This window comes from Lepidochelys kempii, chromosome 10 (genome assembly GCF_965140285.1).
Source record: "Lepidochelys kempii isolate rLepKem1 chromosome 10, rLepKem1.hap1, whole genome shotgun sequence".
Taxonomy (NCBI): domain Eukaryota; kingdom Metazoa; phylum Chordata; order Testudines; family Cheloniidae; genus Lepidochelys; species Lepidochelys kempii.
Window position 1 is genome coordinate 20,567,285 of NC_136389.1, and position 14,619 is coordinate 20,581,903.

The 14,619-nt window shown below is 41.2% G+C and overlaps 2 protein-coding genes across 2 annotated transcripts in view; both read left to right on the top strand.

Annotated features, from left to right (window-relative positions):
• The first annotated feature begins 8,134 nt into the window (after positions 1 to 8,134).
• Positions 8,135 to 9,741, top strand: TNFRSF17 (TNF receptor superfamily member 17). Its single transcript, XM_073361405.1, has 3 exons — positions 8,135 to 8,252; positions 8,581 to 8,727; positions 9,473 to 9,741. Exons 1-3 carry the CDS (start codon positions 8,135 to 8,137, stop codon positions 9,739 to 9,741), a joined length of 534 nt encoding a protein of 177 aa, XP_073217506.1.
• Positions 9,742 to 13,598: 3,857 nt separating this feature from the next.
• SNX29 (sorting nexin 29) overlaps positions 13,599 to 14,619 on the top strand; it is a 454,788-nt gene continuing 453,767 nt past the window's right edge. Inside the window, 1 exon segment of the mRNA XM_073362374.2 lies at positions 13,599 to 13,748. The gene's annotated coding sequence lies outside the window, so the exon portion shown is untranslated.

A 14,619-nucleotide genomic window follows, 5' to 3' on the forward strand; every position in this document is an offset into this window, starting at 1 on the left:
TTATGTATTGCCAGGCCATGTTTGAGAGTTTTTTAAGAGGGTATTGCAGGGCATGCCTCTCTAGTCCTGTTTGTTTACTTAGTGATATGGTGGTGCATGCTAACCTTTGAACAAGAACTGATACATTTATAAATGGTCTGTGATAAGCTTAAGGCTACTAATCTCAAACTGAACCTAAGGAAATGTCAGTAGTTTCAAAACAAGGAATTTACCTTCAGCACATAGTGAGGAGGGAGTTTCCACTGACAAAAAGAAAATTGAGGCTGTGTGGAACTGGCCAACACCTTAGACATTCACACATGTGCAGAGTTTTTTAGGACTCTTATCCTATTATAGAAGCCAGTATTACAAAACCATTGTGTAGGTTGGGTGAGAAAGGGAAACTACTTCAGTGGTCAACAGTGTGTGATTTAGCATTTTCAAAATTGAAAGAAGTTCTTATGGTGGCTCCTGTCTTAGCCTAAATTCCTTTCATATTATACAGATGCTAGTGCTTACTATTTGGGGGCAGTATTGACATAAGTATTAGAAAGCAAAAGACTTGAGAGGGCGGAGACTTATTACAGTAAGAGTATAAACTGTCTGGAGAGAAATTATTGCACTACCCGAAAGGAACTTCTGTCAGTGGTTAGCTCTATAGAAAATGTTCACCATTATTTGCATTAGAAGAAGATTGTGGTCAGGACATACCATGCATCCCTTCGATGTCTCTTTAGATTCAGGGCAACTTGCCAGGTGGTTGGAAGAATTCTAGGTTGTGATTTCACAGTCACATAGAAGTCTGGGCACAAGCACACTAAGGCTGATGTCTCGTCCAGATGGCCTTCTTGGGAAGCTAATTGCAAACACTGCCTTAGGAAGGAGAGAAATTATTTGGTTGTTCAGGAAAATGAGCATGCTCAGAAAGAGATGGCTGTCTCTTCTCTTCCCATAATTTGTAGATGTGCAAATAGTCCTGGTTTATCCACTGGAACAGTAGGTAAGGGGTGGCAGTGCAGAAATGGACTCCAGAGCAGCTGAAAGCTTTCGAAAGAGAGGAGTCTTATCTTTGCATAGTGTGTGCTTGGAAAATCAGTTGGCAAAGGCAGCTACTTTAGAATGACATCTACACGGAGCATATCACAGGACACTGTCAGTACTAGGACAAGTAAACGAGACCACCGGTCAGGGAAATAAGCTACTTTCTCCCCTGACAAACCAAGGGATGCACTCCACCCATGTACCTATTCACTACACCAATACTGAGTTGGACTCTAAATACATTCTATGGATGGCATATCCGAGATCACTTATTCACTGACGCTTTAAAAACTCCCGCACCCCAATCTGGGTCTATGCTGGTTATGTACTATGTATGTATCTTGTGAACCTTGTAACTGATACTTGTAATCTCTCATAACTCAAGCCTGACCCCAGATGTACAGTATCTTCCTTCTTAACTTGTGTAAACTTGATTTTAAACATTAGCTTTAATAAAATTTTTAATTCCCTTCACAATAGCACAGTAAAAGGTTTTTGGTCAGAGTGGGAAAATTTGGATCTTAAAGATGAAATACTGTATACAAGATGGGAAAAACCTGATATAGGTATTAGCTCGTTTACAAGCTATAATGAAGGAGGTTCTGAGATTGTAATGATTTTAAAAATGATGGAAATTTTAGTGTTGCAAAAGCCTTAGCCAAGCTAAGAGAAAATGCAAGACATGAATATTGATTAAGTGCTTGGGTCCAAAGGGATAACAATAACTTCATAATGAAATCTCTCTGAGACTTTATCTTCTCCACAGCATGCATGCGGTAATGTTAGAATATGCAATTCAAGGAAAATTGGGTCAAGCATGTAGCTATGTTTTATAGCAGCGGTTCTCAACCAGGGGTACGCAGAGGTCATCTAGATATTTGCCTACTTTTACAACAGGCTACGTAAAAAGCCATAAAAAGCACTAACGAAGTCAGTACAAACTAAAATTTCATACAGACAATGACTTGTTTATACTGCTTTATATACTATATTATACGTTACTGTAATGTGCATATACGCACTGTATTAAGCATGCATTTTATGTCATTTACTAATGCATGGATCAGTATTCACATTGCGCTCCCTGTCAGTACCTGGCCCAGCAGACCAAATTTGGTGATGAATCCTTGTCATGTGCCACTTGAGGCACATTGTGCATATGTTAAGACAGGGGTAGGCAACCTCTGGCATGCGTGCCAAAGGCAGAATGCGAGCTGATTTTCAGTGGCACTCACACTGCCCGGTCCTAGTCGGTCCGGGGTGCTCTGCATTTTAATTTAATTTTAAATGAAGCTTCTCATACATTTTAAAAACCTTATTTACTTTACATACAACAATAGTTTAGTTATATATTAAAGACTTATAGACAGAGACCTTCTAAAAATGTTAAAATGTATTACTGACACGCGAAACCTTAAATTAGAGTGAATAAATGAAGACTCGGCACACCACTTCTGAAAGGTTGCTGACCCCTGTGTTAAGAAGATGCATTCAAGCATGTTAATGAGGTTGAAGTTGTCATGGTGTGTATGCAGTTGCGATGTGAAAATGGATAGATTTTTAAAACAGCTAGAAATGGCAATAGTGGGGACAGTGAAAATGGTAAGAAATTGAAAATGACTGAAAAAAAATATAATCAGTTCAGCAAGCAATATATTGCTTTGGAGTCACATCTCTGCATATAGTGATCCACCTCAAGCTTTGTGTTCCTTTGTGGAGAAACTCTATCAAATAACAGTATGAAACCAGTGCATTTGCAATGCCCTTTGAAGACAAAACACCCTGTGCATGCAGGTAAGACAGAAGAATTTTTTCAAAGAAAGCTTTCTGAGTTCCAGACTTAGCAGCTTAAAATGAAAAAAGCTTCAAGTATTTCTACAAAACCACTTGAAGCTTCATATGCTGTCTCTCTTCTTGTAGCAAAATCAAAGAAGCTGTACACAATTTCAGAAGATCTTATTCTGCCTGCCGCTATGGTGCTTGCAGAAAACATGCTTGATTAAAAAAGCAGCTGATTCTCTCAAGAAAGTACCCTTATCAAATGACACTGTGTGTTGTAGAATTGAAAATATACCTTAGGATATTGTCTCTCCACTTGTAGAGAAACATAAAAAGGCAAAAAGATTTGCCCTTCTGCTTGATGAGTCCACCTATATTAGTGGAAAAGCTCAGCTGATTGCTTATGTTCGCGGGTTTCTTTCCGATCATTCATCCCCTCTTGCCTCTGTGTTTGACAATACTGTGTGGTTAGCTCAACTTGCCTACTTCAGAGATATATTTAGCAATCTGAATGATCTAAATTTATCCATGCAAGGCCGTGACACTAACATTCTGAATCTCTATGACAACTTCAACCTCATTAATGTGCTTGCCTCCATTAGTAAATGACATAAAATGCATGTCTAATACAGTGTGTATACGCATGTTATACTTCCATATAATATAGTATATAGAGCAGTATAAACAAGTCATTGTCTGTATGAAATTTTAGTTTGTACTGACTTAGCTGGTGCTTTTTATGTAGCCTGTTGTAAAACTAGGCAAACATCTAGATGAGCTGATGTTCCCCTTGGAAGACCTTTGCATACCCCCAGAGGTATGCATGCCCCTGGTTGAAAACCACTGATCTAGATGGATACAGGGTGGGTCAGGGTGAGAAAGGTACCCGTTTGTAACCAGTCTCAGATGCAGGGGATTCCTTATTTCAATTACAGTTTTGTTCTAGGTTGTTTATCTAGTGTAAACGTCAAGATAATTTCAGGCCAACATTTTAAAAACAGATTTTGGGAGCTTTAATTATTGGGTGCCCTAGATAACTCCACAATCAGAAGCACTCAGAATCAGTGGCCACTTTTGAAGGTGTGTCTGCATATTTGGAATAGGTTGGGGGTACAAGTATTTTGTTCAAATACATCCGGGTCTATTGCCTTGAGTGACTCCAGTGTCCACGTGGACATTGGATTTTCTGGACTGACCTGAAATCTCATGTATGCAGTGTTGTTGTAGTTGTGTTGGTACCAGGATATTAGAGAGACAAAGTGGGTGAGGTAATACCTTTTATTGGGTCAACTTCTATTTGTGACAGAGACACGCTTTTGAACTTACACAGAGGTCTTCTTTGAGTCTGGGAAACTACTCTGAGTTAGCTTCCCAGACCTGAAGAGCTCTGTGTAAGCTCAAAAAATTTTGTCTGTCTCAGCAACAGAAGTTGAACACTTCATATCTTGTGTATTTGACAGAATTAGTGACTCAGGGATAAAAGTGACCCAGGCCAGATCATTGCTTCCTTATGTTTGAGGTGAGGATTCACCTTTGCTCCCACTAGGGAAAACGGGAATATTTAATTGTGTGCTACGGAGGCTGCTGGACCTGCTTTAGTTTCAGGATTATTAGGGAGAATGACCTGCTGCTGGATTCTCTCAAGGCTTGCATTTGTGAACCATTCATGTAAAGTATTACAAAACATCTTTATGATGACTTATTAAAATGAAAAGCTAAATGATGCTGCCCAAGCACTGGTGTGGTGGGATATGTGGAAAGCGGGCAGGAGAGTATGCAGGTTCCCATCTATCCTTCAGTATGAATGTATTCTGTATACACACAAACTTTTATCACAGTTTGTAGCTTCAATAATGAATTATTATAAGTATTTAAAAAAGGGAATATTATAGCCAAATCATAATAATTGCCATTAGTTCCCAAGAAGAGAATTGAGTATCAGTATATGCAGGTGAATTAATGATAAAACACAGGTATTGAATTAAGTGGCAGACCACAATTTTATTAATTTGACACCAGGAAGTGTTCTATATACCCTGTACAGGTTTCAGAGTAACAGCCGTGTTAGTCTGTATTCGCAAAAAGAAAAGGAGGACTTGTGGCACCTTAGAGACTAACCAATTTATTAGAGCATAAGCTTTCGTGAGCTACAGCTCACTTCCTCAGATGCATATCGTGGAAACTGCAGCAGGCTTTATATATACACAGAGAATATGAAACAATACCTATTCCCACCCCACTGTCCTGCTGGTAATAGCTTATCTAAAGTGATTTCCAGCACAAATCCAGGTTTTCTCACCCTCCACCCCCCCACACAAATTCACTCTCCTGCTGGTGATAGCCCATCCAAAGTGACAACTCTTTACACAATGTGCATGACAATCAAGCTGGGCTATTTCCTGCATAAATCCAGGTTCTCACATCCCCCCCCACCCCCATACACACACAAACTCACTCTCCTGCTGGTAATAGCTCATCCAAACTGACCACTCTTCAAGTTAAAATCCAAGTTAAACCAGAACATCTGGGGGGGGGGGGGTAGGAAAAAACAAGAGGAAACAGGCTACCTTGCATAATGACTTAGCCACTCCAAGTCTCTATTTAAGCCTAAATTAATAGTATCCAATTTGCAAATTGCAAATTCATTTGCAAATTGGATACTATTAATTTAGGCTTAAATAGAGACTTGGAGTGGCTAAGTCATTATGCAAGGTAGCCTGTTTCCTCTTGTTTTTTCCTACCCCCCCCCCAGATGTTCTGGTTTAACTTGGATTTTAACTTGAAGAGTGGTCAGTTTGGATGAGCTATTACCAGCAGGAGAGTGAGTTTGTGTGTGTATGGGGGTGGGGGGGATGTGAGAACCTGGATTTATGCAGGAAATAGCCCAGCTTGATTGTCATGCACATTGTGTAAAGAGTTGTCACTTTGGATGGGCTATCACCAGCAGGAGAGTGAATTTGTGTGGGGGGGTGGAGGGTGAGAAAACCTGGATTTGTGCTGGAAATCACTTTAGATAAGCTATTACCAGCAGGACAGTGGGGTGGGAATAGGTATTGTTTCATATTCTCTGTGTATATATAAAGCCTGCTGCAGTTTCCACGATATGCATCTGAGGAAGTGAGCTGTAGCTCACGAAAGCTTATGCTCTAATAAATTGGTTAGTCTCTAAGGTGCCACAAGTCCTCCTTTTCTTTTTGCGTATACCCTGTACAGTTTCACATGCCAACCATTTAACTGTATCTAGTGTGGGGTTACAAGGCTTTACTATTTAATCAATAACTTGGGGTAGACCCTCCTTGGCCAAACCCCAAAACTCAGCTCACTTCTGAATCCTCTTGCCCTCTGTCTTGCATTCACAGCACTAGGGCATACACCAGACCTGTAACCAGTCCCTTGGGAGTGACCCCCTTTAGTGTGCCAGACCCCAAGTGTCCACACAGTTCCACAGGGAAACGTCTGTGGCTCCACAACTCTGAAACGAGGCCTTCAGGTGCCAGCAATCCTTGTCTCTCTCCATGGCTCCCTGGAGCAGATCCAGCCAAACCAGACTGCTGCAGGAGATTTGTAGCAAACTCCTTCAGGGCACAATGCTCTCAGTAAGTATTTGCAGTGACACCAGGCAGTCTTTTAAAAACAGGTTAACAATTTGTTAATCACCTGGTCTACAGAATCTGAAAGTCCTTAGGTTATCATAGAGGAGCAAAGGTTAAGACAGAGTTCAGAGAGACTAAAGCCAGGGCTCCCTTGAACCAAGCTGCTGTAGAAAACATCTTTGCTTCATTTCTCTGTCTCTCCCATTGTCTTATTCCTAGGCCAGAGCCTGTGTCTCTGAGCGTTCAGCTCATAACACAGCCACCTTATCTTATCTTAGTTCTCTGGACACAACTGTGCTATATTCACATGTTCAGCTGCCTCTACAACTAGATGTTAATTTTCCATCACTGGGGTTCCATTTGTCTATGTGTTGATCCATTCAAATGTGTTGATTCCTGCCCAGACAATCCAGCCACTATATGTTGCAAATACCTAGCTGGATCTTTCATGTCCTAGCAAGAAAATGAATTCTTTCCCCCCAATGTGTAGCAGTGCCAACGTGGTAGGTAGAGAGTCACAAAGAGCTCATAAAAACATTACAGAAAATGTCCACATTTATCACACTCTCCCCCTGTGGTGGGGGGATCAATGATAGCAAGGAGGGATCTCAGTCCATCACAATGTCAGGTTTCCACTTCTCCAACAGACACAAAGTCAACCAGTGAAGTCCTAGGCCTCATTTACCTGGGAATTGGCCCTTTTAGCATTTATCCATGCTGGACACTAGCTGCAACTTGCAATGAGCTAAACAGTCATCATAAACTTCCTATTATTACACTTTCAAGTCCTGTTCCTTTCAATGCTACTTTGCCTCCATGATACTGCAAAGAAAGTGAAAAAACAAAGAAACAAACAAAAACAGCAGACCGTGGCCAGTTTGGGCCAATGGGAAAAATTCCATCCTGACCCCAAAACAGCAATAGGTCAGATCTGCAGCATTGAAAAACTGCAAGTAAGGAGAGGAAGGGCAGGGCAGCTTGAAAAGCTAAGGAGGAGTTTAAAAATGTGGCATGGAAGGGAACTTGAGAAACAATCAGCCCGCCCACCTCCCAAGCCTAGCCAATGGGAAGCAGAGGATCTGAGAGGAGGAGAGGTACAGCCTCACCAAGCATGCATTCTGCGGGTGTGACTTTGTCACCTTCTCTATCCACTAGACAGTCCTCTTTTTTTCTCCTCTATTCATCAACAATACAGCATGTTGTTTGGTGGTTACAATGGAACAGAAAAGAATAAAAATTAAATCAATGCTTCCTGGAGAAGTTTGCAGGCTAGAATGAGATATAATTGGTATGGATCCATAACTTTGAGAGAGAGAATACAACAAACTCCTGAAGGCAGGGACTAACTGTTAATGAAAATGCTTGTTTGGGAATCCTGAGACTTTTTCTACAGTCTGTAGTGTTTAGCACCTGCTTGAGAAATGCCCTCTATAAATAATCAGTTTCTGTTTCAGACAGAATTTACATTGAAAATTACTTCCATCCAGCTGGATGGTCCTTCTAGAAACTTGAATCTGCAGTTGCTATTCAAATGAGCAGCCAGAGTCCCTTGAGAGGCCTCAGGTGAAATCCCTATTATTTAATATACTCTTTTTAAGAAGAACCTTGATATTTAGCTGCTGTTGCTGGCCACACTTACTACTGTTTGTACAAAGTGAGAAGTGGAAACATTCTTCCTCCTTAGCTTGTCCTTACTCTTTAACCATTTCTGTGGCTTCCTAGTTCACTAATTACTGACCCTGATGACTCAACATTGCTTCAAAAATGAGTATTTTGACAGCTTGCTGCAATCTTGTATACCCTGTCACCTTCGATGTTCCAGTAAGCCACCTTTTTCATGTCAGAGCTATTGTAATGAGAGTAAGTACCAATTCTGTAACATTATTTGTTTGTGCTGTGCATTTTCACATTTGTACTTTGCATTGATTCTAAACATAAAACATGAAGAATGACACTAAAGTTTACGAGACCAAGTATAAAATCTGTACAAGATTGAAGACCTAAACCCAGTATTCTATATATCAAATGAACTATGTTAGGAAAAGTAAATGTTTCAAGCTACCTAGGTGTCACTCACCAGAAAAAGAAATTATTCCTTAGAGATGTGAGAGGCTTATAGATTAGGCCATGTATTTATTAATTGCTTGTTGTTTTTAATGTACATAATATGTCTCCTTTATTTTAAAAGGTACTACAGGTCAAATAAAAGTATCAGATGGAATTCTTTGGATCGGTTTGGGAATAGGAGTGATTTTAACATTCACAGTGTTCATATTAATGGTCTTGTTTAAAAGGAGGCACGCAAAACAATCAAAGGAAGAACTGAAAAACACAGGTACAAAATATGATTGTCAAGAAATACAATTCTTTGTAAAATATTTTCAGATTGTTGTGAATTTCCACTATGTTCTTTGAATTTATAATTTTTAGTCTAGCCTACATCACCAGATTCTGATAGTTTTACTCATGTTGGAGAGTACATTATTCCACAAATAGACGCACTAAAGTCAATGAGACTAACTGTGGAAAAAAGTACTTTCCAACATGGGTAAGGATATCATATTATAGCCAATAGTAGTTAGGAGCTCTCTGGTCTTGGCTAGAGAATCACACTTGTTTTTTAATTCCAGTATATATTTTTAACTTGCTTATCCTATTTTGCATTGGAAAATTGCTATAAACTCTTAACAGAATTTCTTTATCAAGGCCCAGTCCTTCCTGCCATTGAAGTCAAAAGGAATTTTACTTGGCGGGAGAATAAAGATGGAAGATTAGCCTCGCAGCTTGTAAAGTATACATTGACTTGATTCAACCCTGTAGCCTCTCAAAGCCATATATATATTTTCCCTATGGCAGCAAAGAATTAAATTACTTTTTGACCTTTTCATATCCATAGATATTTACAGCAAAGATGCTTCTGTTAATTTTATATATATATATGATAGTAAATATATAATAGATTCCGTAGATGCCCATCCTAAATTTGAGAGCGGGGGCACGTTCAGTAGATTCTATGACTTGACTTTACTGACTGAGATAGCATGCCACGTGAACTAAAATATTTTTTCATATCTTCACAGAGTCTGCAGTGGAGCTGAATGTTATACTCAAGGCTGATACTGAGACCAGTGTGAATGCAGATATAATTGGAGATTCCCTCCAAAGTGAAGCATCACTGACGTATTCAGTGGAGGAATGCCCTTGCGGGGACTGTGGCTTGGTGAAACTCCAAACTGGCTTTGATACTTCATTCCCATTACCAGCCACAGAGGAAGGAGCTACTGTTCTGGTTACCACAAAGACTTCTGAATATTGCAGCTATATTCCAGATGCTACAATGACTCTGTGATAGGGAGATTGATTATTATGTAGTAAAAAATGCTTCAATCAGCTCATCCAGTATAGGTATACTCATAAATCTTATTATTTGCTGTCAGTAGAGAAGGATAGTACATGTGGTTTCTTTATAGCTCTTGCATTTAACTTTCATTGGTATTATATTATTTCTAATTTTAGTCTCTCTTGGGAGCTATTTACTGGAACTTATAAGCTATAAGAACCTCTATTCAGGGAAAACTTTTCTGCACTATCATTAAAGACTATATTTACTAGTCAAAAGGTTGGATGTGCATAAATGCCATCAATAAGCAAGCTCAAATGTATATTTAATAACCATGTCACAGAAATAAATCTTGTACCAAAATGTTTTTGTACCAAAATGTAGTACTAAGAGGTGCAAAAGAAAAGGAGGGGAGAAAAAAAGGTGTGTAGCATCATTTTGGTACCACTTCAGAGATCCAGGTTCTGAGACTTTGGGGCCCAATGAAAATGGGAATGCTTGCAAAGGAAGTGCTCCAGTATTGGATATATTTATGGAATATGTAATTATACCCAGTTAAGATACCTCACAACTGCTATACTGGAAGAAGAGATGGTATTGCAAAGCCTCCAATTGCCAATCTGGTTTCTGATAGTAGAGGAGGGCTTTCTTATATGGATCAAACATTTTCAAAAAATATTTAGCAGGGATTTACTCTTAGTGTCAACTAGCTACATGCAAAAAATTCAATCTAAAGTTAGGCATGCGTACGCACCTAAATAAGTGTTCTGGTTTTCATAGCTGCTGAGCACTTGCAGTTCCCATTGAAGTCAATGAAGGCTGTTGATGCTCAGCAATAATCACCTTTGTACTACTAGAGCACCGTCCATCCAAGGATCTCAGTGTGAAGGAACAATCATGAGTGAATTAAGACTCATAACACAAGAATAACCCACATCTTTAAGATGGGGAAATTGAGGAACTGAAAGGAAAAAAGATTACAAAACTTGCTGAACATCACACTCTGCACGTCTGACACACAGGCCACATATTTAGGCGTCTAATTATGGATTTAGATGCCTAACTCTGGCTACACAAGTCTGAAAATTTTGGCCAAGCCATACATCATGGGAATCTAAATAAGATGTACTGTAACTGTTTCTATTATAACAATTGCATTAATCTTCATTTGTGCTTGGGACCTGTTCAAGACCTTGGATCTATGCATGCATATATAGCCCTTAATCAAAGAAAGTAGATTTTATTCTTATTTGTTTTGCTACCTAGTTTTCCCAACTACTTTTGTAGCTTTTCTTGGTGCTGTGTATTTTGAAACATCAACATTTGGGATTATTTTTGGTTAAATGATACTTGACACCTGTATTTGAAAGTTTTAAATATTTTATTTTTCACTAGTTCAATCCATCTTTCATTTATATATGGTATTTCTCATTTCAAATTATTATTTTGAAGATACAGCTCTTTGGTCTGAAACAATTATCTGTACATGCAAAGAATCATGAAGGGAAGTTGCTTTATGAAGCACATTAGAGAAGAAATACTTCAGAAGCTTCCAAATTACCACAGGACTACATCTATTGTGGATGTTCACATTTGGATGATTATGCTTCTAAGAGTAGAATGGCTTGGAGTTCAAGGCTGTTTCATGCTGCTCAGGCTAGATAGGCCTGAACTGTGAGATGTGGATGTAGGTTTCTACTTTAGTTTCATCAGAAGGGGCTGGTCCCCAAGAAATTAAGTTCAGCTCATGTTCAGGAGTGAAAAAAGGTTCACAGTTGATAATCTGGTTTGGTTTTTGTTCACCTTACAAAAAACAAAACAAAACAAATGCATGATGAAAAGTTTGCATGGATACCCCAGTTCTCCCCACGTTGGAGTTGCTAGTACAATCTGGACCTTGCCTTTTGCTTTCTGACAGCACCACCTCTCCTTTTCCTTGATTGCCTCTGTTTCTTTAACCCAGGTTATTAGTTAGCAAAGAAAACTGGACCTGACTCTCCCATTGAAATGGTTATTACTCCGCTTCCAAACGCCCCGCTCTGCTGTTTCAGAGTAGCAGCCATGTTAGTCTGTATCTGCAAAAAAGAACATGAGTACTTGTGGCACCTTAGAGATTAACAAATTTATTAGAATGTAAGTTTTCGTGAGCTACAGCCCACTTCATCGGCTGCATAGAATGGAACATATAGTAAGATTTTTTTTTATAAATATATACACATACACACACACACATCCAGAGAAGGTGGAAGTTGCCATACAAACTGTAAGAGGCTTAAGATGAGCTATTATCAGCAGGAGAAAAAAAGCTTTTGTAGTGATAATCAAGATGGCCCATTAGATAGTTGACAAGAAAGTGTGAAGATACTTAACATGGGGAAATAGATTCAATATGTGTAATGACCCAGCCACTCCCAGTCTCTATTCAAACCCAAGTTAATGGCAGCTAGTTTGCATATTAATTCAAATTCAGCAGTTTCTCCTTGGAGTCTCAAAAAGAAAAGGAGTACTTGTGGCACCTTAGAGACTAACCAATTTATTTGAGCATAAGCTTTCGTGCGCTACAGCTCACTTCATCAGATGCATTCAGTGGAAAATACAGTGAGGAGATTTATATACACACAGAACATGAAAAAATGGGTGTTTATCATGCACACTGTAAGGAGAGTGATCACTTAAGATGAGCTATCACCAGCAGGAGAGTGGGTGGGGGGAGAGAAAACCCCCCCTAGCGCCAATCAAGGTGCACCACCTCCAGCAGTCAACAAGAACGCCTGAGGAACAGCTGGGGGAGGGAGGAACAAACAAGGGGAAACAGCTCTACCCCGTGCAATGACTCCACCACTCCCAGTCTCCATTCAAGCCCAAGTCAACTGCATCCAATTTGCAAATCAATTCCAATTCAGCAGTCTCTCGTTGGAGGCGGTGGTGCACCTTGATTGTTGCTACGGGGGGTTTTCTCTCCTGCTGGTGATAGCTCATCTTAAGTGATCACTCTCCTTACAGTGTGCATGATAAACACCCATTTTTTCATGTTCTGTGTGTATATAAATCTCCTCACTGTATTTTCCACTGAATGCATCTGATGAAGTGAGCTGTAGCTCATGAAAGCTCATGCTCAAATAAATTGGTTAGTCTCTAAGGTGCCACAAGTACTCCTTTTCTTTTTGCGAATACAGACTAACACGGCTGTTACTCTGAATCCTTGGAGTCTGTTTTTGAAGCTTTTCTGTTGCAGACTTGCCACCCTTAAATCTTTTACTGAGTGGCCAGACAGGCTGAAGTGTTCTCCTACCGGTTTTTGACAGGTTTCAGAGTAACAGCGGTGTTAGTCTGTATTCCCAAAAAGAAAAGGAGTACTAGTGGCACCTTAGAGACTAACCAATTTATTTGAGCATGAGCTTTCGTGAGCTACAGGTATTGTTTCATGATCTCTGTGTGTATATAAAGTCTGCTGCAGTTTCCACAGTATGCATCCGATGAAGTGAGCTGTAGCTCACGAAAGCTCATGCTCAAATAAATTGGTTAGTCTCTAAGGTGCCACAAGTCCTCCTTTTCTTTTTACCGGTTTTTGGGCATCCTTAGCAGCCCTCTGCTTCCCCAAACTGCTCTGAGCGGGGCGCCTAGGAACAGCCAGAGGCTGAACAGGGGGCTTCCCACAATGAGTGGGGCCGAGAGAGCCAGCCCTCGAGCTAGCCAGAGATCCGCCCACCAGGGGCGGGGCCATCGCAGGACCCCGCCGTGAGAGCGCCCTGCCGGAGGCAAGGCTGCGCTCAGCGCTCCCCCTTGGCGGTTGGGGAAGCGCACGCGGCGGGGGGAGGAGGGAATGTCGGGGCTGTCTCTCTCGCGTCGTCAGGCCTCCAGTATTTACCTTCCGGGTCGGCGGGGCTTCGGTTCCGGGGGCGGGGTGTCCGCTCTGCGTGTCCCCAGCCCGGCCTCGCTCTGTGGAGCTGTCTCAGCGGGAGCAGGGGGGCTAGCTGCAGTACCGGGGAGGGACCGGACTCCGGGCATCATGAGCGGTGAGTGCCCGCCCGAGCCCGCGGGGAGGGAGGCTCAGGCTGTGTTGCAGCGCCCGGCTGAGTCCCGGCCTCCCCCCTCCCGCTATCCCCACTCTCTGTGGCGCTGCCTGGCTGCTGGGGGTCATGGCGCGCCCCGTGCCAGCCGGTGCTAAGGGCCGGTTAGGCTGGCGGCTCCCGCTGGGGGCAGGCTGACGTGCCGGAGGGGTAACCTAGTCCCTGGGCACTGGAAAGGTGGCCCCTCCTACTTCGGATCCCTGAATGAGGCGCAGCTCCCCTCCTCCCCCTTCATGTTTATTGTGTGAAGCTCAGTCCTCTAGCAACGTGTGAAACCCCAGACCCTGCAGCGCTAACCCCCTGAGAGCCACCGGACTGTAAACACCTGTAAGGCCGACTGCTTTGAAATCAAAGTTGCCTGAACTGAGCAAAGTGCAGAAAGTAAACAGAGCATAAATAATGTAATATTCTTACTTAGTACACTGAGATGTGGTTAGTAACTTGAACAAAGAAGCATGTTTGCTGATGTGATTTTTTTTTTAAGTGACAATATGAAACCTCCATCTGCTATTCCTGAAATACACACACCAGTTCTGTATCTATTGTGTTTTTTTTTCTACCCTAAATTAACTGCAGGGTATTTAAGGTGAAGTGAGGCAAGATGGTGTTCACTGAATCTTAAGATTACAGCGAGAGAGGAAGAATTGTACAGTTTTGCCCAGGCCTCAGTTTTTCTTGAACTGACCATTTATCTAATAAATATTGGATCTAGGGCAATACTATCCTTGCAGGGGTGTGTGTGTGGGGGAAATCAGCATGGAGGCTAATTTCTGAGGTGGAGGGAAGGGTGGGTATTGGTCACACAAGTTGAAGTACC